The sequence below is a fragment of the Taudactylus pleione genome, unplaced genomic scaffold (genome assembly GCF_031769625.1).
Source record: "Taudactylus pleione unplaced genomic scaffold, aTauple2 ptg002315l, whole genome shotgun sequence".
Classification (NCBI taxonomy): Eukaryota; Metazoa; Chordata; class Amphibia; order Anura; family Myobatrachidae; genus Taudactylus; species Taudactylus pleione.
In genome coordinates, this window is record NW_028286706.1 from 163,330 (window position 1) to 189,240 (window position 25,911).

Consider the following 25,911-nt stretch of genomic DNA (forward strand, 5'->3'; position numbering starts at 1 on the left):
TGTGTGCACTGCAATGCACAGGACCCGTACTGATTACATGTGTGCACTGCAATGCACAGGACCCGTACTAATGACATGTGTGTACTGCAATGCACAGGACCAGAGTACTAATTACCTGTGTGTACTGCAATGCACAGGACCAGAGTACTAATTACCTGTGTGTACTGCAATGCACAGCACCCGTACTAATTACATGTGTGTACTGCAATGCACAGGACCCGTACTAATGACATGTGTGTACTGCAATGCACAGGACCCGTACTAATGACATGTGTGTACTGCAATGCACAGGACCCGTACTAATGACATGTGTGTACTGCAATGCACAGGACCCGTACTAATGACATGTGTGTACTGCAATGCACAGGACCCGTACTAATGACATGTGTGTACTGCAATGCACAGGACCCGTACTAATGACATGTGTGTACTGCCATGCACAGGACCCGTACTAATGACATGTGTGTACTGCCATGCACAGGACCCGTACTAATGACATGTGTGTACGGCCATGCACAGGACCCGTACTAATGACATGTGTGTACGGCCATGCACAGCACCCGTACTAATGACATGTGTGTACGGCCATGCACAGCACCCGTACTAATGACATGTGTGTACGGCCATGCACAGCACCAGTACTAATGACATGTGTGTACGGCCATGCACAGCACCCGTACTAATGACATGTGTGTACGGCAATGCACAGGACCCGTACTAATGACATGTGTGTACGGCAATGCACAGCACCCGTACTAATGACATGTGTGTACGGCAATGCACAGCACCAGTACTAATGACATGTGTGAACGGCAATGCACAGGACCCGTACTAATGACATGTGTGTACGGCAATGCACAGCACCAGTACTAATGACATGTGTGAACGGCAATGCACAGGACCCGTACTAATGACATGTGTGTACTGCAATGCACAGGACCCGTACTAATGACATGTGTGTACTGCAATGCACAGGACCCGTACTAATTACATGTGTGTACTGCAATGCACAGGACCCGTACTAATTACATGTGTGTACTGCAATGCACAGCACCCGTACTAATTACATGTGTGTACTGCAATGCACAGGATCCGTACTAATTACATGTGTGTACTGCAATGCACAGGACCCGTACTAATTACATGTGTGTACTGCAATGCACAGCACCCGTACTAATTACATGTGTGTACTGCAATGCACAGCACCCGTACTAATTACATGTGTGTACTGCAATGCACAGCACCCGTACTAATTACATGTGTGTACTGCAATGCACAGGACCCGTCCTAATTACATGTGTGTACTGTAATGCACAGGACCCGTCCTAATTACAAGTGTGTACTGCAATGCACAGGACCCGTCCTAATTACATGTGTGTACTGCAATGCACAGGACCCGTACTAATTACATGTGTGTACTGCAATGCACAGGACCAGTACTAATTACATGTGTGTACTGCAATGCTCAGCACCCGTACTAATTACATGTGTGTACTGCAATGCTCAGCACCCGTACTAATTACATGTGTGTACTGCAATGCACAGCACCCGTACTAATTACATGTGTGTACTGCAATGCACAAGACCCGTCCTAATTACATGTGTGTACTGCAATGCACAGGACCCGTACTAATTACATGTGTGTACTGCAATGCACAGGACCCGTACTAATTACATGTGTGTACTGCAATGCACAGGACCCGTACTAATTACATGTGTGTACTGCAATGCACAGCACCCGTACTAATTACATGTGTGTACTGCAATGCACAGCACCCGTACTAATTACATGTGTGTACTGCAATGCACAGCACCCGTACTAATTACATGTGTGTACTGCAATGCACAGGACCCGTACTAATTACATGTGTGTACTGCAATGCACAGGACCCTTACTAATTACATGTGTGTACTGCAATGCACAGGACCCGTACTAATTACATGTGTGTACTGCAATGCAATGCACAGGACCCGTACTAATTACATGTGTGTACTGCCATACACAGGACCCGTACTAATTACATGTGTGTACTGCCATGCACAGGACCCGTACTAATTACATGTGTGTACTGCAATGCACAGCACCCGTACTAATTACATGTGTGTACTGCAATGCACAGCACCCGTACTAATTACATGTGTGTACTGCAATGCACAGGACCCGTACTAATTACATGTGTGTACTGCAATGCACAGCACCCGTACTAATTACATGTGTGTACTGCAATGCACAGCACCCGTACCAATTACATGTGTGTACTGCAATGCACAGGACCCGTACCAATTACATGTGTGTACTGCAATGCACAGCACCCGTACCAATTACATGTGTGCACTGCAGTGCACAGGACCCGTACTGATTACTTGTGTGCACTGCAATGCACAGGACCCGTACTGATTACATGTGTGCACTGCAATGCACAGGACCCGTACTGATTACATGTGTGCACTGCAATGCACAGGACCCGTACTGATTACATGTGTGTACTGCAATGCACAGCACCCGTACTAATTACATGTGTGTACTGCAATGCACAGGACCCGTACTAATTACATGTGTGTACTGCAATGCACAGGACCCGTACAAATTACATGTGTGTACTGCAATGCACAGGACCCGTACTAATTACATGTGTGTACTGCAATGCAAAGGACCCGTACTAATTACATGTGTGTACTGCAATGCACAGCACCCGTACTAATTACATGTGTGTACTGCAATGCACAGGACCCGTACTAATTACATGTGTGTACTGCAATGCACAGGACCCGTACTAATTACATGTGTGTACTGCAATGCACAGCACCCGTACTAATTACATGTGTGTACTGCAATGCACAGCACCCGTACTAAATACATGTGTGTACTGCAATGCACAGCACCCGTACTAATTACATGTGTGTACTGCAATGCACAGGACCCGTACTAATTACATGTGTGTACTGCAATCCACAGCACCCGTACTAATTACATGTGTGTAGTGCAATGCACAGCACCCGTACTAATTACATGTGTGTAGTGCAATGCACAGGACCCGTACTAATTACATGTGTGTAGTGCAATGCACAGGACCCGTACTAATTACATGTGTGTACTGCAATGCACAGGACCCGTACTAATTACATGTGTGTACTGCAATGCACAGGACCCCTACTAATTACATGTGTGTACTGCAATGCACAGGACCCGTACTAATTACATGTGTGTACTGCAATGCACAGGACCCGTACTAATTACATGTGTGTACTGCAATGCACAGCACCCGTACTAATTACATGTGTGTACTGCAATGCACAGCACCCGTACTAATTACATGTGTGTACTGCAATGCACAGGACCCGTACTAATTACATGTGTGTACTGCAATGCACAGCACCTGTTCTAATTACCCGTACCAATTACATGTGTGTACTGCAATGCACAGCACCCGTACTATTTACATGTGTGTTCTGCAATGCACAGGACCCGTGCTAATTACATGTGTGTACTGCAATGCACAGGACCCGTATTAATTACATGTGTGTACAGCAATGCACAGGACCCGTCCTAATTACATGTGTGTACTGCAATGCACAGGACCCGTCCTAATTACATGTGTGTACTGCAATGCACAGGACCCGTCCTAATTACATGTGTGTACTGCAATGCACAGGACCCGTCCTAATTACATGTGTGTACTGCAATGCACAGGACCCGTACTAATTACATGTGTGTACTGCAATGCACAGGACCCGTACTAATTACATGTGTGTACTGCAATGCACAGGACCCGTACTAATTACATGTGTGTACTGCAATGCTCAGCACCCGTACTAATTACATGTGTGTACTGCAATGCTCAGCACCCGTACTAATTACATGTATGTACTGCAATGCACAAGACCCGTACTAATTACATGTGTGTACTGCAATGCACAGCACCCGTACTAATTACATGTGTGTACTGCAATGCACAGGACCCGTACTAATTACATGTGTGTACTGCAATGCACAGCACCCGTACTAATTACATGTGTGTACTGCAATGCACAGCACCCGTACTAATTACATGTGTGTACTGCAATGCACAGGACCCCTACTAATTACATGTGTGTACTGCAATGCACAGGACCCCTACTAATTACATGTGTGTACTGCAATGCACAGGACCCCTACTAATTACATGTGTGTACTGCAATGCACAGGACCCCTACTAATTACATGTGTGTACTGCAATGCACAGGACCCCTACTAATTACATGTGTGTACTGCAATGCACAGGACCCCTACTAATTACATGTGTGTACTGCAATGCACAGGACCCGAACTAATTACATGTGTGTAATGCAATGCACAGGACCCGTACTAATTACATGTGTGTACTGCAATGCACAGCACCCGTACTAATTACATGTGTGTACTGCAATGCACAGGACCCGTACTAATTACATGTGTGTACTGCAATGCACAGCACCCGTACTAATTACATGTGTGTACTGCAATGCACAGGACCCGTACTAATTACATGTGTGTACTGCAATGCACAGGACCCGTACTAATTACATGTGTGTACTGCAATGCACAGGAGACGTACTAATTACATGTGTGTACTGCAATGCACTGGACCCGTACTAATTACATGTGTGTACTGCAATGCACAGGACCCGTACTAATTACATGTGTGTACTGCAATGCACAGGACCCGTACTAATTACATGTGTGTACTGCAATGCACAGCACCCGTACTAATTACATGTGTGTACTGCAATGCACAGGACCCGTACTAATTACATGTGTGTACTGCAATGCACAGGACCCGTACTAATTACATGTGTGTACTGCAATGCACAGCATCCGTACTAATTACATGTGTGTACTGCAATGCACAGGACCCGTACTAATTACATGTGTGTACTGCAATGCACAGGACCCGTACTAATTACATGTGTGTACTGCCATGCACAGGACCCGTACTAATTACATGTGTGTACTGCAATGCACAGCACCCGTACTAATTACATGTGTGTACTGCAATGCACAGGACCCGTACTAATTACATGTGTGTACTGCAATGCACAGCACCCGTACCAATTACATGTGTGTACTGCAATGCACAGGACACGTACCAATTACATGTGTGTACTGCAATGCACAGGACCCGTACCAATTACATGTGTGTGCTGCAATGCACAGGACCCGTACCAATTACATGTGTGTGCTGCAATGCACCGGACCCGTACCAATTACATGTGTGTGCTGCAATGCACAGGACCCGTACCAATTACATGTGTGTGCTGCAATGCACCGGACCCGTACCAATTACATGTGTGTGCTGCAATGCACAGGACCCGTACCAATTACATGTGTGTGCTGCAATGCACAGGACCCGTACCAATTACATGTGTGTGCTGCAATGCACAGCACCCGTACCGATTACATGTGTGTGCTGCAATGCACAGCACCCGTACCGATTACATGTGTGTGCTGCAATGCACAGCACCCGTACCGATTACATGTGTGTACAGCAATGCACAGCACCCGTACTGATTACATGTGTGTACTGCAATGCACAGCACCCGTACTGATTACATGTGTGTACTGCAATGCACAGCACCCGTACTAATTACATGTGTGTACTGCAATGCACAGGACCCGTACCAATTACATGTGTGTACTGCAATGCACAGGACCCGTACCAATTACATGTGTGTACAGCAATGCACAGGACCCATACTAATTACATGTGTGTACTGCAATGCGCAGGACCCATACTAATTACATGTGTGTACTGCAGTGCACAGGACCCAGACTAATTACATGTGTGTACTGCAATGCACAGCACCCATACTAATTACATGTGTGTACTGCAATGCACAGCACCCGTACTAATTACATGTGTGTACTGCAATGCACAGGACCCGTACTAATTACTATCACCTGGGGCAGGTAGGAGGAAGGCTAGCCCAGAAGAAAGGGTCTCACCCACAAATGTACCTTAAATACACACATACATAGGAAAAAAAAGGGAGGCTGGGCTGCATATCCTAATTTGTACGTAAGAAGAGGTGCTACCATGCTGAGACCGGTGTACATCTGCATCCCCCCCTATTTTATGCACCTCCCAAATTAGAGTCAGACTCCCTGATTAGTGTGAGACCTCCCAGATTAGAGTCAGACTCCCTGATTAGTGTGAGACCTCCCAGATTAGAGTCAGACTACCACATTAGTGTTAGAACTCCCGGAGACCTCTCGAGCTAGAGCCAGACTCCCTGATTAGTGTGAGACCTCCCAGATTAGAGTCAGACTACCAGATTAGTGTTAGAACTCCCGGAGACCTCTCGAACTAGAGCCAGACTCCCTGATTAGTGTGAGACCTCCCAAATTAGAGTAAGACTACCAGATTAGTGTAAAAGCTCCCACACTTGCATGAAACTCACAGTTTAGTGTAAAACCTCCTAGATTAGAGTCAGACTACCAGATTAGTGTCAGGAAAGATTATATATTACTGATCTAAAAAATATCAGTGCAATAATGGTAGTGTTTATGAGCAGACTATGCAGGTTGCCATGTCAAGAGAGAGGTTCTTCTCAAACTGAGGTAGCAGAGTGTGAATGACAGCCTTGCTGAGATCCTCTAGCGAAACACAGCAGGGATGAGCCAGCAGTCCCACAGAACCTTAACTGACCCATATTGTAAGGTCCTGATTTAAATTTGAACCTTACAGCTATCATATTTCAGAATCTGTGTAGCAACTAGCAAGTGTGAAATTCAGAAAAATTTTAGTTGGGCAAATTTGTATAAATTTTGCCCCATGATGCATCTTTAGGTCACTGAAATGTATTTATATATAGCTCAAAATCTGCCCTAAAGGTCTTTAATGATTGCAAAAGCCACTGTACAATTTATCAATGCAAATACAGGACTGTGATGTAACAATAATAAATCCATTAAAGCTATATAAATAATAACAATAATTATTATTATTATTATTAATAAAATATTATGGAGCTATATGAAATAAGCTGGCACTTTGTAAATAAATGTTAGTAAAAATAATAGTGCAGATAATATGCGGGTGAAGCATGCTGGCACTATATAGATGAATGTTAGTAATAATAACATTATTATTATTATTATTATTATTATTATTATTATTATTATTATTATTATTATTTAGGTAAAGCACTGAAGTATATTTTAGTGCTATATAAATAAATGTTACTAATATTAATAGTCATTTGTGTAAAGTGCTGAGAAGTATCCTGGAGCTACATAAATAAATGTTAAAAAAACAATATTATTATTATTATTATTAATAATATAATAATATGTAGGTAAAGCTCTGAACTATGCTGGTGCAACATAAATAAAAGTTACTAATAATAATAATAATACTACGGGTAAAGCACTTGGTAATAAAAATTGTCATTATTAATAATATAATGTGGGAAAAGTGCTGTGAAGTATGCTGGTGTTACATATATAAATGTTACTAATAATAATTATATTGCAGGTAGAGTGCTGTGGAATATGCTGCTGCTATAAAATGTCACTAATAGTAATAATATTTAGCCTAATAATAATAATAATAATAATAATATAATATAATATAATATATAGCGGGGATATGCTAAAGCTAAATAATTAAATAATTTAATTAATTTATAATAATGCTGGTAAAAGTGCTGCAGTCTGTGCTGATGATATATAAATAATTGTCATTAAAAATAATAATGTGGTAAAGTGTGGTGGATTATGCTGGTGCAATATAAATAAATGTATTATTACTACTACTACTACTAATAATAATAATATTAAAATTAAAAATAATAATACAAATAAAGTGCTGTGAAGTTTGCTGCTGCTATGTAAATTAATATTACTCATAATAATTTGGGAACAGCACTGTGTATTATGCTAGTGATATAAATAAATTTCACTAATAATAATAATATTATGGTAAAGTGTGGTAGATTATGTTGGTGCAATATAAATAAATGTTACTACTACTACTACTACTACTTCTACTACTACTACTACTACTACTACTACTACTACTACTACTACTACTACTACTAATAATAATAATAATAATAATAATACAGATAAAGTACTGTGGAGTTTGCTGGAGCTATATAAATAAACAATTATTAATAATAATAATAATAATAATAATAATACAGATACAGTTATGTGGATTATGCTATATAAATAAATAAATAATTTGGGAAAAGCACTGTGGACTATGCTGGTGCCATATAAATAAAGGTTACTAATAATAATAGTAATAATTTGAGTTAGGCTCTGTGGACTATGTAAGTGCTATATAAATAAATGTCACTAAGAGTTAATAACACAAATAGTGGGGGACCCCTGTGAGAAGTAACATTACACTCTAGGATGTCACAATAGCAGTCACTCACATCATTCTGTAAATTCCTACTGGACTGCAGAAAGCATACACAACACGCCAGGTTACCTCCCAACAGATGACACAACTTGCAGGAGGAATAAATAACACGTCACACAATGTGGCAATATGACAATATATCACTGATGGTCGTAATATATCACAGAAAGAGCCATTATATCATCCTATGTCCCAATCCAACACAGATATACAAAGATGTCACAATATGAAATGATGTCAGACTATATGACAGTACATCACAGAACATGAGAGAACAATGTCATGATACAGTATATGAATGACTATACAGTGTATCAACAAGTAACAGTAATAGCTCCAATATGTTACAATGTATCAACATCTACACATACATCATTATATACTACATTGTATCTCCGCAGCAGAAAGCAGAATACGTCACAATATATCACACTCTATACTGCACCATACGTCACACTCTATCAAACACTATACTGCACCGTACGTCACAATATATCACATACTATATTGCACTGTACGTCACAATATATAACACAGTATACTGCACCATAAGTAACAATATATCACACACTATATTGCACCATAAGTAACAATTTATCACACACTATATTGCACTGTACGTCACAATATATCACACACTATACTGCACCATAAGTAACAATATATCACACACTATATTGCACTGTATGTCACAATATATCACACAGTATACTGCACTGTACATCACAATATATTACATGCTATACTGCACCATGTCACAATAGAACACACAGTATACTACACCAAACATCACAATATATTACATGCTATACTGCACCATATGTCACAATATATCACACATTATAGTGCACCATATGTCACAATATATCATAGACTATACTGCACTGTACTTCACAATATGTCACGCGCTATAGTGCCCCGTGCAGAACATTACCACTCTATGGTACAGACAATGTATATACGCTGCATATAGCACAATTACATGGTGTAAAATGTCTCCCAGGGTAACTCAGCATCTGCTTCGATAAATGGAAGACTGCAATGATGCTGAGATTACACACCGTATACTCACCCACACACTCACACCGTATACTCACCCACACACTCACACCGTATACTCACCCACACACTCACACCGTATACTCACCCACACACTCACACCGTATACTCACCCACACACTCACACCGTATACTCACCCACCACCCACACACTCGCACCGTATACTCACCCACACACTCACACCGTATACTCACCCACACACTCACACTGTATACTCACCCACACACTCACACCTGCACACTCACAACTTATACTCACCCACACACTCACACCTGCACACTCACACTCACTCACCGGCTGCCTCTGTTTCTTTGCTTTTCTGACGTTGCTTATAAAACGTCTCCCCATTTTTTTTGCGTACCAAACAGATACGAACATCTCTCCCCCCGATCCAGTGAGCAGAGGGGAGGGAGGCAGGGACTGTGGGGAGAGAGTGATGGACAGAGGGAGAGAAAGGGTGGGAGGAGACAGGCACTAGAGAGAAGGGAAGATGCAGGCTGGAAACCTGCCTACAGAGGAGAGACAGGGGAAGAACAGGGGCTCAGAGGAGAGACAGGGGAAGAACGGGGGCTCAGAGGAGAGACAGGGGAAGAACGGGGGCTCAGAGGAGAGACAGGGGAAGAACGGGGGCTCAGAGGAGAGACAGGGGAAGAACGGGGGCTCAGAGGAGAGACAGGGGAAGAACTGGGGCTCAGAGGAGAGACAGGGGAAGAACGGGTGCTCAGAGGAGAGACAGGGGAAGAACGGGGGCTCAGAGGAGAGACAGGGGAAGAACGGGGGCTCAAAGGAGAGACAGGGGAAGAACGGGGGCTCAGAGGAGAGACAGGGGAAGAACGGGGGCTCAGAGGAGAGACAGGGGAAGAACGGGGGTTCAGAGGAGAGACAGGGGAAGAACAGGGGCTCAGAGGAGAGACAGGGGAAGAACGGGGGTTCAGAGGAGAGACAGGGGAAGAACGGGGGCTCAGAGGAGAGACAGGGGAAGAACGGGGGCTCAGAGGAGAGACAGGGGAAGAACGGGGGCTCAGAGGAGAGACGGGAAGAACGGGGGCTCAGAGGAGAGACAGGGGAAGAACAGGGGCTCAGAGGAGAGACAGGGGAAGAACAGCAGAGACAGACAGAGAAACGCAACTCAGAGAAGAGACAGAGAAAGAACAGGTGCTCAGAGAAAAGACCGACACAGCACAGGTGGCCAGATTAGAGACAGAAAAGCAGCGTTCACAGGCGAGACATGCACAAAACAGGTGCTTAGGGAAGAGACAGACATAGAACCAGTGCTCGGAGGAGAGACAGAGAAAAGGTGCTGAGAAGAGACAGACAGAGAAAGAAACAATGTATGGATGAGAGAAGACAGGGATGCTAGACAGACAGGCAGAGACGCAGAGAGACAGACAGAGACGTTAGATTTTGCAGGTAGAGACAGAGACGGAGGGACGACGTCTGGGATTCTGGCCCCAGAACTGTCGTTCTACAACCCTGGTGCCCGGGCTACAGAAAGGCACAATCATCACTGTCAGCTGCACCACATGCAGGGGCCCTGCCTCTTGCCTTAATATTTGGGTGGTCTCTTTCCCCTATTTCGTCACACAGCCCTATGTATCCTTACAGATGGGAGGGGGAGCGAGGGACACACAGAATGAGGGGGCGAGGAGAGAGGGGGCGCAGGGATCTCACCATGAAGGGAAAAAATAGGGAAAGGAAAATGTCTGGGAAATGTGATAATTGATGAAAGAAAAGGAGGAAAAGGAGGAGAAGAATGATAGACAAGGATCCAGAGGAGATGGGGGGGGGATGGGGAGAGCAGGGGTACGTACAGGAGGGGGGATGGGGAGAGCGGGGATACATACAGGAGGAGGAGAATGAGGAGAGCGGGGATACATACAGGAGGAGGAGAATGGGGAGAGCAGGGATACATACAGGAGGAGGAGAATGGGGAGAGCGGGGATACATACAGGAGGAGGAGAATGGGGAGAGCAGGGATACATACAGGAGGAGGATAATGGGGAGAGCAGGATACATACAGGAGGAGGAGAATGAGGAGAGCGGGGATACATACAGGAGGAGGAGGAGAATGGGGAGAGCAGGATACATACAGGAGGAGGAGAATGGGGAGAGCAGGGATACATACAGGAGGAGGAGAATGGGGAGAGCAGGGTACATACAGGAGGAGGAGAATGGGGACAGCAGGGATACATACAGGAGGAGGAGAATGAGGAGAGCAGGATACATACAGGAGGAGGAGAATGGGGAGAGCAGGGATACATACAGGAGGAGGAGAATGGGGAGAACAGGATACATACAGGAGGAGGAGAATGGGGAGAACAGGATACATACAGGAGGAGGAGAATGGGGAGAGCAGGATACATACAGGAGGAGGAGAATGAGGAGAGAAGGATACATACAGGAGGAGGAGAATGAGGAGAGCAGGATACATACAGGAGGAGGAGAATGGGGAGAGCGGGGATACATACAGGAGGAGGAGAATGGGGAGAGCAGGATACATACAGGAGGAGGAGAATGGGGAGAGCAGGATACATACAGGAGGAGGAGAATGGGGAGAGCAGGGATACATACAGGAGGAGGAGAATGGGGAGAGCAGGGATACATACAGGAGGAGGAGAATGGGGAGAGCAGGGATACATACAGGAGGAGGAGAATGGGGAGAGCGGGGATACATACAGGAGGAGGAGAATGAGGAGAGCGGGGATACATACAGGAGGAGGAGGAGAATGGGGAGAGCAGGATACATACAGGAGGAGGAGAATGGGGAGAGCAGGGATACATACAGGAGGAGGAGAATGGGGAGAGCAGGGTACATACAGGAGGAGGAGAATGGGGAGAGCAGGGATACATACAGGAGGAGGAGAATGAGGAGAGCAGGATACATACAGGAGGAGGAGAATGGGGAGAGCAGGGATACATACAGGAGGAGGAGAATGGGGAGAACAGGATACATACAGGAGGAGGAGAATGGGGAGAACAGGATACATACAGGAGGAGGAGAATGGGGAGAGCAGGATACATACAGGAGGAGGAGAATGAGGAGAGAAGGATACATACAGGAGGAGGAGAATGGGGAGAGCAGGATACATACAGGAGGAGGAGAATGGGGAGAGCAGGATACATACAGGAGGAGGAGAATGGGGAGAGCAGGGATACATACAGGAGGAGGAGAATGGGGAGAGCAGGGATACATACAGGAGGAGGAGAATGGGGAGAGCAGGGATACATACAGGAGGAGGAGAATGGGGAGATCAGGATACATACAGGAGGAGGAGAATGGGGAGAGCAGGGATACATACAGGAGGAGGAGAATGGGGAGAGCAGGATACATACAGGAGGAGGAGAATGGGGAGAGCAGGGATACATACAGGAGGAGGAGAATGGGGAGAGCAGGGATACATAAAGGAGGAGGAGAATGGGGAGAGCAGGGATACATACAGGAGGAGGAGAATGGGGAGAGCAGGATACATACAGGAGGAGGAGAATGGGAAGAGCAGGGATACATACAGGAGGAGGAGAATGGGGAGAGCAGGGAAACATACAGGGGGAGGAGAATGGGGAGAGCAGGGATACATACAGGAGGAGGAGAATGGGGAGAGCAGGATACATACAGGAGGAGGAGAATGGGGAGAGCAGGATACATACAGGAGGAGGAGAATGGGGAGAGCAGGGATACATACAGGAGGAGGAGAATGGGGAGAGCAGGATACACACAGGAGGAGGAGAATGGGGAGAGCAGGGATACATACAGGAGGAGGAGAATGGGGAGAGCAGGATACATACAGGAGGAGGAGAATGGGGAGATCAGGGATACATACAGGAGGAGGAGAATGGGGAGAGCAGGATACATACAGGAGGAGGAGAATGGGGAGAGCAGGGATACATACAGGAGGAGGAGAATGGGGAGAGCAGGGATACATACAGGAGGAGGAGAATGGGGAGAGCAGGGATACATACAGGAGGAGGAGAATGGGGAGAGCAGGATACATACAGGAGGAGGAGAATGGGGAGATCAGGGATACATACAGGAGGAGGAGAATGGGGAGAGCAGGATAAATACAGGAGGAGGAGAATGGGGAGAGCAGGGATACATACAGGAGGAGGAGAATGGGGAGAGCAGGATACATACAGGAGGAGGAGAATGGGAAGAGCAGGATACATACAGGAGTAGGAGAATGGGGAGAGCAGGGAAACATACAGGGGGAGGAGAATGGGGAGAGCAGGGATACATACAGGAGGAGGAGAATGGGGAGAGCAGGGATACATACAAGAGGAGGAGAATGGGGAGAGCAGGGATACATACAGGAGGAGGAGAATGAGGAGAGCAGGATACATACAGGAGGAGGAGAATGGGGAGAGCGGGGATACATACAGGAGGAGGAGAATGGGGAGAGCGGGGATACATACAGGAGGAGGAGAATGGGGAGAGCGGGGATACATACAGGAGGAGGAGAATGGGGAGAGCGGGGATACATACAGGAGGAGGAGAATGGGGAGAGCAGGATACATACAGGAGGAGGAGAATGGGGAGAGCAGGATACATACAGGAGGAGGAGAATGGGGAGAGCAGGATACATACAGGAGGAGGAGAATGGGGAGAGCAGGGTACATACAGGAGGAGGAGAATGGGGAGAGCAAGATACATACAGGAGGAGGAGAATGGGGAGAGCAGGGATACATACAGGAGGAGGAGAATGGGGAGAGCAGGATACATACAGGAGGAGGAGAATGGGGAGAGCAGGGATACATACAGGAGGAGGAGAATGGAGAGAGCAGGGATACATACAGGAGGAGGAGAATGGAGAGAGCAGGGATACATACAGGAGGAGGAGAATGAGGAGAGCAGGATACATACAGGAGGAGGAGAATGGGGAGAGCAGGGATACATACAGGAGGAGGAGAATGGAGAGAGCAGGGATACATACAGGAGGAGGAGAATGGAGAGAGCAGGGATACATACAGGAGGAGGAGAATGGGGAGAGCAGGGATACATACAGGAGGAGGAGAATGGGGAGAGCAGGGATACATACAGGAGGAGGAGAATGGGGAGAGCAGGGATACATACAGGAGGAGGAGAATGGGGAGATCAGGATACATACAGGAGGAGGAGAATGGGGAGAGCAGGGATACATACAGGAGGAGGAGAATGGGGAGAGCAGGATACATACAGGAGGAGGAGAATGAGGAGAGCAGGGATACATACAGGAGGAGGAGAATGGGGAGAGCAGGGATACATACAGGAGGAGGAGAATGGGGAGAGCAGGGATACATACAGGAGGAGGAGAATGAGGAGAGCAGGGATACATACAGGAGGAGGAGAATGGGGAGAGCAGGATACATACAGGAGGAGGAGAATGGAGAGAGCAGGGATACATACAGGAGGAGGAGAATGGGGAGAGCAGGGATACATACAGGAGGAGGAGAATGGGGAGAGCAGGGATACATACAGGAGGAGGAGAATGGGGAGAGCGGGGATACATACAGGAGGAGGAGAATGGGGAGAACAGGATACATACAGGAGGAGGAGAATGGGGAGAGCAGGGATACATACAGGAGGAGGAGAATGGGGTGAGCAGGATACATACAGGAGGAGGAGAATGGGGAGAGCAGGATACATACAGGAGGAGGAGAATGAGGAGAGCAGGGATACATACAGGAGGAGGAGAATGGGGAGAGCAGGGATACATACAGGAGGAGGAGAATGGGGAGAGCAGGGATACATACAGGAGGAGGAGAATGGGGAGAGCAGGATACATACAGGAGGAGGAGAATGGGGAGAGCAGGATACATACAGGAGGAGGAGAATGGGGAGAGCAGGATACATACAGGGGGAGGAGAATGGGGAGAGCAGGGATACATACAGGGGGAGGAGAATGGGGAGAGCGGTGATACATACAGGAGGAGGAGAATGGGGAGAGCAGGGATACATACAGGAGGAGGAGAATGGGGAGAGCAGGGATACATACAGGAGGAGGAGAATGGGGAGAGCAGGATACATACAGGAGGAGGAGAATGGGGAGAGCAGGGATACATACAGGAGGAGGAGAATGGGGAGAGCAGGGATACATACAGGAGGAGGAGAATGGGGAGAGCAGGGATACATACAGGAGGAGGAGAATGGGGAGAGCAGGGATACATACAGGAGGAGGAGAATGGGGAGATCAGGATACATACAGGAGGAGGAGAATGGGGAGAGCAGGGATACATACCGGAGGAGGAGAATGGGGAGAGCAGGATACATACAGGAGGAGGAGAATGAGGAGAGCAGGGATACATACAGGAGGAGGAGAATGGGGAGAGCAGGGATACATACAGGAGGAGGAGAATGAGGAGAGCATGGATACATACAGGAGGAGGAGAATGGGGAGAGCAGGATACATACAGGAGGAGGAGAATGAGGAGAGCAGGATACATACAGGAGGAGGAGAATGGGGAGAGCAGGGATACATACAGGAGGAGGAGAATGGGGAGAGCAGGATACATACAGGAGGAGGAGAATGGGGAGAGCAGGGATACATACAGGAGGAGGAGAATGGAGAGAGCAGGGATACATACAGGAGGAGGAGAATGGGGAGAGCAGGATACATACAGGAGGAGGAGAATGGGGAGAGCAGGATACATACAGGAGGAGGAGAATGGGGAGAGCAGGGATACATACAGGAGGAGGAGAATGGGGAGAGCAGGGATACATACAGGAGGAGGAGAATGGGGAGAGCAGGATACATACAGGAGGAGGAGAATGGGGAGAGCAGGATACATACAGGAGGAGGAGAATGGGGAGAGCAGGGATACATACAGGAGGAGGAGAATGGGGAGAGCAGGGATACATACAGGAGGAGGAGAATGGGGAGAGCAGGGATACATACAGGAGGAGGAGAATGGGGAGAGCAGGGATACATACAGGAGGAGGAGAATGGGGAGAGCAGGGTACATACAGGAGGAGGAGAATGGGGAGAGCAGGATACATACAGGAGGAGGAGAAGGAGGAGAGCAGGGATACATACAGGAGGAGGAGAATGGGGAGAGCAGGATACATACAGGAGGAGGAGAATGGGGAGATCAGGGATACATACAGGAGGAGGAGAATGGGGAGAGCAGGATACATACAGGAGGAGGAGAATGGGGAGATCAGGGATACATAGAGGAGGAGGAGAATGGGGAGAGCAGGATACATACAGGAGGAGGGAGAATGGGGAGAGCAGGGATACATACAGGAGGAGGAGAATGGGGAGATCAGGGATACATACAGGAGGAGGAGAATGAGGAGAGCAGGGATACATACAGGAGGAGGAGAATGGGGAGAGCAGGGATACATACAGGAGGAGGAGGAGAATGGGGAGAACGGGGATACATACAGGAGGAGGAGGAGAAAGGGGAGAGCGGGGATACATACAGGAGGAGGAGAATGGGGAGAGCGGGGGATACATACAGGGGGAGGAGAATGGGGAGAGCGGGGATACATACAGGAGGAGGAGAATGGGGAGAGCAGGGATACATACAGGAGGAGGAGAATGGGGAGAGCAGGGATACATACAGGAGGAGGAGAATGAGGAGAGCAGGGATACATACAGGAGGAGGAGAATGAGGAGAGCAGGGATACATACAGGAGGAGGAGAATGAGGAGAGCAGGGATACATACAGGAGGAGGAGAATGGGGAGAGCAGGGACACATACAGGAGGAGTAGAATGGGGAGAGCAGGGATACATACAGGAGGAGGAGAATGGGGAGATCAGGGATACATACAGGAGGGAGAGAATGGGGAGAGCAGGGATACATACAGGAGGAGGAGAATGGGGAGAGCAGGGATACATACAGGAGGAGGAGAATGAGGAGAGCGGGGATACATACAGGAGGAGGAGAATGGGGGAGAGCGGGGATACATACAGGAGGAGGAGAATGAGGAGAGCAGGGATACATACAAGAGGAGGAGAATGGGGAGAGCAGGGATACATACAGGAGGAGGAGAATGGGGAGAGCAGGATACATACAGGAGGAGGAGAATGGGGAGAGCAGGATACATACAGGAGGAGGAGAATGGGGAGATCAGGGGATACATACAGGGGAAGGAGAATGGGGAGAGCAGGGATACATACAGGAGGAGGAGAATGGGGAGATCAAGGATACATACAGGAGGAGGAGAATGAGGAGAGCAGGGATACATACAGGAGGAGGAGAATGGGGAGAGCAGGGATACATAGAGGAGGAGGAGGAGAATGGGGAGAGCGGGGATACATACGAGGAGGAGGAGGAGAATGGGGAGAGCGGGGATACATACAGGAGGAGGAGAATGAGGAGAGCAGGATACATACAGGAGGAGGAGAATGGGGAGAGCAGGATACATACAGGAGGAGGAGAATGGGGAGAGCAGGATACATACAGGGGGAGGAGAATGGGGGGAGAGCAGGGATACATACAGGAGGAGGAGAATGGGGAGAGCAGGGATACATACAGGGGGAGGAGAATGGGGAGAGCAGGGATACATACAGGAGGAGGAGAATGGGGAGAGCAGGGATACATACAGGAGGAGGAGAATGGGGGAGAGCAGGGATACATACAGGGGGAGGAGAATGGGGAGAGCAGGGATACATACAGGAAGAGGAGAATGAGGAGAGCAGGATACATACAGGAGGAGGAGAATGAGGAGTGCAGGATACATACAGGAGGAGGAGAATGGGGAGAGCAGGATACATACAGGGGGAGGAGAATGAGGAGATCAGGGATACATACAGGAGGAGGAGAATGGGGAGAGCAGGATACATACAGGGGGAGGAGAATGGGGAGAGCAGGGATACATACAGGAGGAGGAGAATGAGGAGAGCAGGGATACATACAGGAGGAGGAGAATGGGGAGAGCAGGGATACATACAGGAGGAGGAGGAGAATGGGGAGAGCAGGGATACATACAGGAGTAGGAGGAGAATGGGGAGAGCGGGGATACATACAGGAGGAGGAGAATGAGGAGAGCAGGATACATACAGGAGGAGGAGAATGAGGAGAGCAGGATACATACAGGAGGAGGAGAATGGGGAGAGCAGGGATACATACAGGAGGAGGAGAATGGGGGAGAGCAGGATACATACAGGAGGAGGAGAATGGGGAGAGCAGGGATACATACAGGGGGAGGAGAATGGGGAGAGCAGGGATACATACAGGAGGAGGAGAATGGGGAGAGCGGGGATACATACAGGAGGAGGAGAATGGGGAGAGCAGGATACATACAGGAGGAGGAGAATGGGGAGAGCGGGGATACATACAGGAGGAGGAGAATGTGGAGAGCGGGGATACATACAGGAGGAGGAGAATGGGGAGAGCAGGATACATACAGGAGGAGGAGAATGGGGAGAGCAGGGATACATACAGGAGGAGGAGAATGGGGAGAGCAGGATACATACAGGAGGAGGAGAATGGGGAGAGCAGTGATACATACAGGAGGAGGAGAATGGGGAGAGCAGGGATACATACAGGAGGAGGAGAATGGGGAGAGCAGGATACATACAGGAGGAGGAGAATGGGGAGAGCAGGATACATACAGGAGGAGGAGAATGGGGAGAGCAGGATACATACAGGGGGAGGAGAATGGGGAGAGCAGGGATACATACAGGAGGAGGAGAATGGGGAGAGCAGGATACATACAGGAGGAGGAGAATGGGGAGAGCAGGGATACATACAGGAGGAGGAGAATGGGGAGAGCAGGATACATACAGGAGGAGGAGAATGGGGAGAGCAGGGATACATACAGGAGGAGGAGAATGGGGAGAGCAGGATACATACAGGAGGAGGAGAATGGGGAGAGCAGGATACATACAGGAGGAGGAGAATGGGGAGAGCAGGGATACATACAGGAGGAGGAGAATGGGGAGAGCAGGGATACATACAGGAGGAGGAGAATGGGGAGAGCAGGGATACATACAGGAGGAGGAGAATGGGGAGATCAGGATACATACAGGAGGAGGAGAATGGGGAGAGCAGGGATACATACAGGAGGAGGAGAATGGGGAGAGCGGGGATACATACAGGAGGAGGAGAATGGGGAGAACAGGATACATACAGGAGGAGGAGAATGGGGAGAGCAGGGATACATACAGGAGGAGGAGAATGGGGAGAGCAGGATACATACAGGAGGAGGAGAATGGGGAGAGCAGGATACATACAGGAGGAGGAGAATGGGGAGAGCAGGATACATACAGGAGGAGGAGAATGGGGAGAGCAGGGATACATACAGGAGGAGGAGAATGGGGAGAGCAGGGATACATACAGGAGGAGGAGAATGGGGAGAGCAGGATACATACAGGAGGAGGAGAATGGGGAGAGCAGGATACATACAGGAGGAGGAGAATGGGGAGAGCAGGATACATACAGGGGGAGGAGAATGGGGAGAGCAGGGATACATACAGGGGGAGGAGAATGGGGAGAGCAGGATACATACAGGAGGAGGAGAATGGGGAGAGCAGGGGATACATACAGGAGGAGGAGGAGAATGGGGAGATCAGGGATACATACAGGAGGAGGAGAATGGGGAGAGCAGGATACATACAGGAGGAGGAGAATGGGGAGATCAGGGATACATACAGGAGGAGGAGAATGGGGAGAGCAGGATACATACAGGAGGAGGAGAATGGGGAGAGCAGGGATACATACAGGAGGAGGAGAATGGGGAGAGCAGGGATACATACAGGAGGAGGAGAATGGGGAGAGCAGGGATACATACAGGAGGAGGAGAATGAGGAGAGCGGGATACATACAGGAGGAGGAGAATGGGGAGAATCAGGGATACATACAGGAGGAGGAGAATGGGGGAGATCAGGGATACATAAAGGGGAAGGAGAATGGGGAGAGCAGGGATACATACAGGAGGAGGAGAATGGGGAGATCAGGGATACATACAGGAGGAGGAGAATGAGGAGAGCAGGGATACATACAGGAGGAGGAGAATGGGGAGAGCAGGGATACATAGAGGAGGAGGAGGAGAATGGGGAGAGCGGGGATACATACAGGAGGAGGAGGAGAATGGGGAGAGCGGGGATACATACAGGAGGAGGAGAATGAGGAGAGCAGGATACATACAGGAGGAGGAGAATGGGGAGAGCAGGGATACATACAGGAGGAGGAGAATGGGGAGAGCAGGATACATACAGGGGGAGGAGAATGGGGAGAGCAGGGATACATACAGGAGGAGGAGAATGGGGAGAGCAGGGATACATACAGGGGGAGGAGAATGGGGAGAGCAGGATACATACAGGAGGAGGAGAATGGGGAGAGCAGGGATACATACAGGAGGAGGAGAATGGGGAGAGCAGGGATACATACAGGGGGAGGAGAATGGGGAGAGCAGGGATACATACAGGAGGAGGAGAATGAGGAGAGCAGGATACATACAGGAGGAGGAGAATGAGGAGAGCAGGATACATACAGGAGGAGGAGAATGGGGAGAGCAGGATACATACAGGGGGAGGAGAATGAGGAGATCAGGGATACATACAGGAGGAGGAGAATGGGGAGAGCAGGATACATACAGGGGGAGGAGAATGGGGAGAGCAGGGATACATACAGGAGGAGGAGAATGAGGAGAGCAGGGATACATACAGGAGGAGGAGAATGGGGAGAGCAGGGATACATATAGGAGGAGGAGGAGAATGGGGAGAGCAGGGATACATACAGGAGTAGGAGGAGAATGGGGAGAGCGGGGATACATACAGGAGGAGGAGAATGAGGAGAGCGGGGATACATACAGGAGGAGGAGAATGAGGAGAGCAGGATACATACAGGAGGAGGAGAATGGGGAGAGCAGGGATACATACAGGAGGAGGAGAATGGGGAGAGCAGGATACATACAGGGGGAGGAGAATGGGGAGAGCAGGGATACATACAGGAGGAGGAGAATGGGGAGAGCGGGGATACATACAGGAGGAGGAGAATGGGGAGAGCAGGATACATACAGGAGGAGGAGAATGGGGAGAGCGGGGATACATACAGGAGGAGGAGAATGGGGAGAGCGGGGATACATACAGGAGGAGGAGAATGGGAAGAGCAGGATACATACAGGAGGAGGAGAATGGGGAGAGTAGGGATACATACAGGAGGAGGAGAATGAGGAGAGCAGGGATACATACAGGAGGAGGAGAATGGAGAGAGCAGGGATACATACAGGAGGAGGAGAATGGGGAGAGCGGGGATACATACAGGAGGAGGAGAATGAGGAGAGCAGGATACATACAGGAGGAGGAGAATGGGGAGAGCAGGGATACATACAGGAGGAGGAGAATGAGGAGAGCAGGATACATACAGGAGGAGGAGAATGAGGAGAGCAGGGATACATACAGGAGGAGGAGAATGGGGAGAGCAGGATACATACAGGAGGAGGAGAATGGGGAGAACAGGGATACATACAGGAGGAGGAGAATGGGGAGAGCGGGGATACATACAGGCGGAGGAGAATGGGGAGAGCGGGGATACATACAGGCGGAGGAGAATGGGGAGAGCGGGGATACATACAGGAGGAGGAGAATGAGGAGAGCAGGATACATACAGGAGGAGGAGAATGGGGAGAGCAGGGATACATACAGGAGGAGGAGAATGGGGAGAGCAGGATACATACAGGAGGAGGAGAATGGAGAGAGCAGGGATACATACAGGAGGAGGAGAATGGGGAGAGTAGGATACATACAGGAGGAGGAGAATGAGGAGAGCAGGGATACATACAGGAGGAGGAGAATGGGGAGAGCAGGATACATACAGGAGGATGAGAATGGGGAGAGCAGAATACATACAGGAGGAGGAGAATGGGGAGAACAGGATACATACAGGAGGAGGAGAATGAGGAGAGCGGGGATACATACAGGAGGAGGAGAATGGGGAGAGCGGGGATACATACAGGAGGAGGAGAATGGGGAGAGCAGGGATACATACAGGAGGAGGAGAATGGGGAGAGCAGGGATACATACAGGAGGAGGAGAATGGGGAGAGCAGGGATACATACAGGGGGAGGAGAATGGGGAGAGCAGGGATACATACAAGAGGAGGAGAATGGGGAGAACAGGATACATACAGGAGGAGGAGAATGGGGAGAGCAGGGATACATACAGGAGGAGGAGAATGGGTAGAGCAGGATACATACAGGAGGAGGAGAATGGGGAGAACAGGATACATACAGGAGGAGGAGAATGGGGAGAACAGGATACATACAGGAGGAGGAGAATGGGGAGAGCAGGGATACATACAGGAGGAGGAGAATGGAGAGAGCAGGATACATACAGGAGGAGGAGAATGAGGAGAGCAGGATACATACAGGAGGAGGAGAATGGGGAGAGCAGGGATACATACAGGAGGAGGAGAATGGGGAGAGCGGGGATACATACAGGAGGAGGAGAATGGGGAGAGCAGGATACATACAGGAGGAGGAGAATGGGGAGAGCAGGGATACATACAGGAGGAGGAGAATGGGGAGAGCAGGGATACATACAGGAGGAGGAGAATGGGGAGAGCAGGATACATACAGGAGGAGGAGAATGAGGAGAGCAGGGATACATACAGGAGGAGGAGAATGGGGAGAGCAGGATACATACAGGAGGAGGAGAATGAGGAGAGCGGGGATACATACAGGAGGAGGAGAATGGGGAGAGCAGGGATACATACAGGAGGAGGAGAATGGGGAGAGCAGGGATACATACAGGAGGAGGAGAATGGGGAGAGCAGGGATACATACAGGAGGAGGAGAATGAGGAGAGCGGGGATACATACAGGAGGAGGAGAATGGGGAGAGCAGGGATACATACAGGAGGAGGAGAATGGGGAGAGCAGGATACATACAGGAGGAGGAGAATGGGGAGAGCAGGGATACATACAGGAGGAGGAGAATGAGGAGAGCAGGATACATACAGGAGGAGGAGAATGGGGAGAGCAGGGATACATACAGGAGGAGGAGAATGGGGAGAGCAGGATACATACAGGAGGAGGAGAATGAGGAGAGCAGGGATACATACAGGAGGAGGAGAATGGGGAGAGCAGGATACATACAGGAGGATGAGAATGGGGAGAGCAGGATACATACAGGAGGAGGAGAATGGGGAGAACAGAATACATACAGGAGGAGGAGAATGAGGAGAGCGGGGATACATACAGGAGGAGGAGAATGGGGAGAGCGGGGATACATACAGGAGGAGGAGAATGGGGAGAGCAGGGATACATACAGGAGGAGGAGAATGGGGAGAGCAGGGATACATACAGGAGGAGGAGAATGGGGAGAGCAGGGATACATACAGGGGGAGGAGAATGGGGTGAGCAGGGATACATACAAGAGGAGGAGAATGGGGAGAACAGGATACATACAGGAGGAGGAGAATGGGTAGAGCAGGATACATACAGGAGGAGGAGAATGGGGAGAACAGGATACATACAGGAGGAGGAGAATGGGGAGAACAGGATACATACAGGAGGAGGAGAATGGGGAGAGCAGGGATACATACAGGAGGAGGAGAATGGAGAGAGCAGGATACATACAGGAGGAGGAGAATGAGGAGAGCAGGATACATACAGGAGGAGGAGAATGGGGAGAGCAGGGATACATACAGGAGGAGGAGAATGGGGAGAGCGGGGATACATACAGGAGGAGGAGAATGGGGAGAGCAGGATACATACAGGAGGAGGAGAATGGGGAGAGCAGGGATACATACAGGAGGAGGAGAATGGGGAGAACAGGGATACATACAGGAGGAGGAGAATGGGGAGAGCAGGATACATACAGGAGGAGGAGAATGGGGAGAGCAGGGATACATACAGGAGGAGGAGAATGAGGAGAGCAGGATACATACAGGAGGAGGAGAATGGGGAGAGCAGGGATACATACAGGAGGAGGAGAATGGGGAGAGCAGGATACATACAGGAGGAGGAGAATGAGGAGAGCAGGGATACATACAGGAGGAGGAGAATGGGGAGAGCAGGATACATACAGGATGAAGAGAATGAGGAGAGCAGGGATACATACAGGAGGAGGTGAATGGGGAGAGCAGGGATACATACAGGAGGAGGAGAATGGGGAGAGCAGGATACATACAGGAGGAGGAGAATGGGGAGAGCAGGGATACATACAGGAGGAGGAGAATGGGGAGAGCAGGATACATACAGGAGGAGGAGAATGAGGAAAGCAGGGATACATACAGGAGGAGGAGAATGGGGAGAGCAGGATACATACAGGAGGAGGAGAATGAGGAGAGCAGGGATACATACAGGAGGAGGAGAATGGGGAGAGCAGGGATACATACAGGAGGAGGAGAATGGGGAGAGCAGGATACATACAGGAGGAGGAGAATGGGGAGAGCAGGATACATACAGGAGGAGGAGAATGGGGAGAGCAGGATACATACAGGAGGAGGAGAATGGGGAGAGCAGGATACATACAGGAGGAGGAGAATGGGGAGAGCAGGGATACATACAGGAGGAAGAGAATGAGGAGAGCAGGGATACATACAGGAGGAGGAGAATGGGGAGAGCGGGATACATACAGGAGGAGGAGAATGGGGAGAACGGGATACATACAGGAGGAGGAGAATGGGGAGAGCAGGGATACATACAGGAGGAGGAGAATGGGGAGAGAGGGGATACATACAGGAGGAGGAGAATGGGGAGAGCAGGGATACATACAGGAGGAGGAGAATGAGGAAAGCAGGGATACATACAGGAGGAGAAGAATGAGGAGAGCAGGATACATACAGGAGGAGGAGAATGAGGAGAGCAGGATACATACAGGAGGAGGAGAATGGGGAGAACAGGGATACATACAGGAGGAGGAGAATGGGGAGAGCAGGATACATACAGGAGGAGGAGAATGAGGAAAGCAGGGATACATACAGGAGGAGGAGAATGAGGAGAGCAGGATACATACAGGAGGAGGAGAATGAGGAGAGCAGGGATACATACAGGAGGAGGAGAATGGGGAGAGCAGGATACATACAGGAGGAGGAGAATGGGGAGAGCAGGATACATACAGGAGGAGGAGAATGGGGAGAGCAGGATACATACAGGAGGATGAGAATGGGGAGAGCGGGGAAACATACAGGAGGAGGAGAATGGGGAGAGCGGGGATACATACAGGAGGAGGAGAATGGGGAGAGCAGGATACATACAGGAGGAGGAGAATGGGGAGAGCGGGGATACATACAGGAGGAGGAGAATGGGGAGAGCGGGGATACATACAGGAGGAGGAGAATGGGGAGAGCAGGGATACATACAGGAGGTGGAGAATGGGGAGAGCAGGGATACATACAGGAGTAGGAGAATGGGGAGAGCGGGGATACATAGAGGAGGAGGAGAATGGGGTGAGCGGGGATACATACAGGAGGAGGAGAATGGGGAGATCAGGGATATATACAGGAGGAGGAGAATGGGGAGAGCAGGGATACATACAGGAGGAGGAGAATGAGGAGAGCGGGGATACATACAGGAGGAGGAGAATGGGGAGAGCAGGG

The 25,911-nt window shown here is 49.0% G+C and overlaps 1 protein-coding gene across 1 annotated transcript in view; it reads right to left on the minus strand.

The window, feature by feature from the left end:
* Nucleotides 1-10,927, minus strand: part of LOC148431383 (disks large homolog 4-like) — a gene marked incomplete at its 3' end in the record, with an annotated part of 136,258 nt that extends 125,331 nt beyond the window's left edge. Inside the window, exon 1 of the mRNA XM_088466036.1 lies at nt 9,745-10,927. Coding sequence (XP_088322162.1) covers nt 9,745-9,828 — 84 coding nt within the window. The remainder of the gene's footprint in view (nt 1-9,744) is intronic.
* Nucleotides 10,928-25,911: the final 14,984 nt, after the last annotated feature.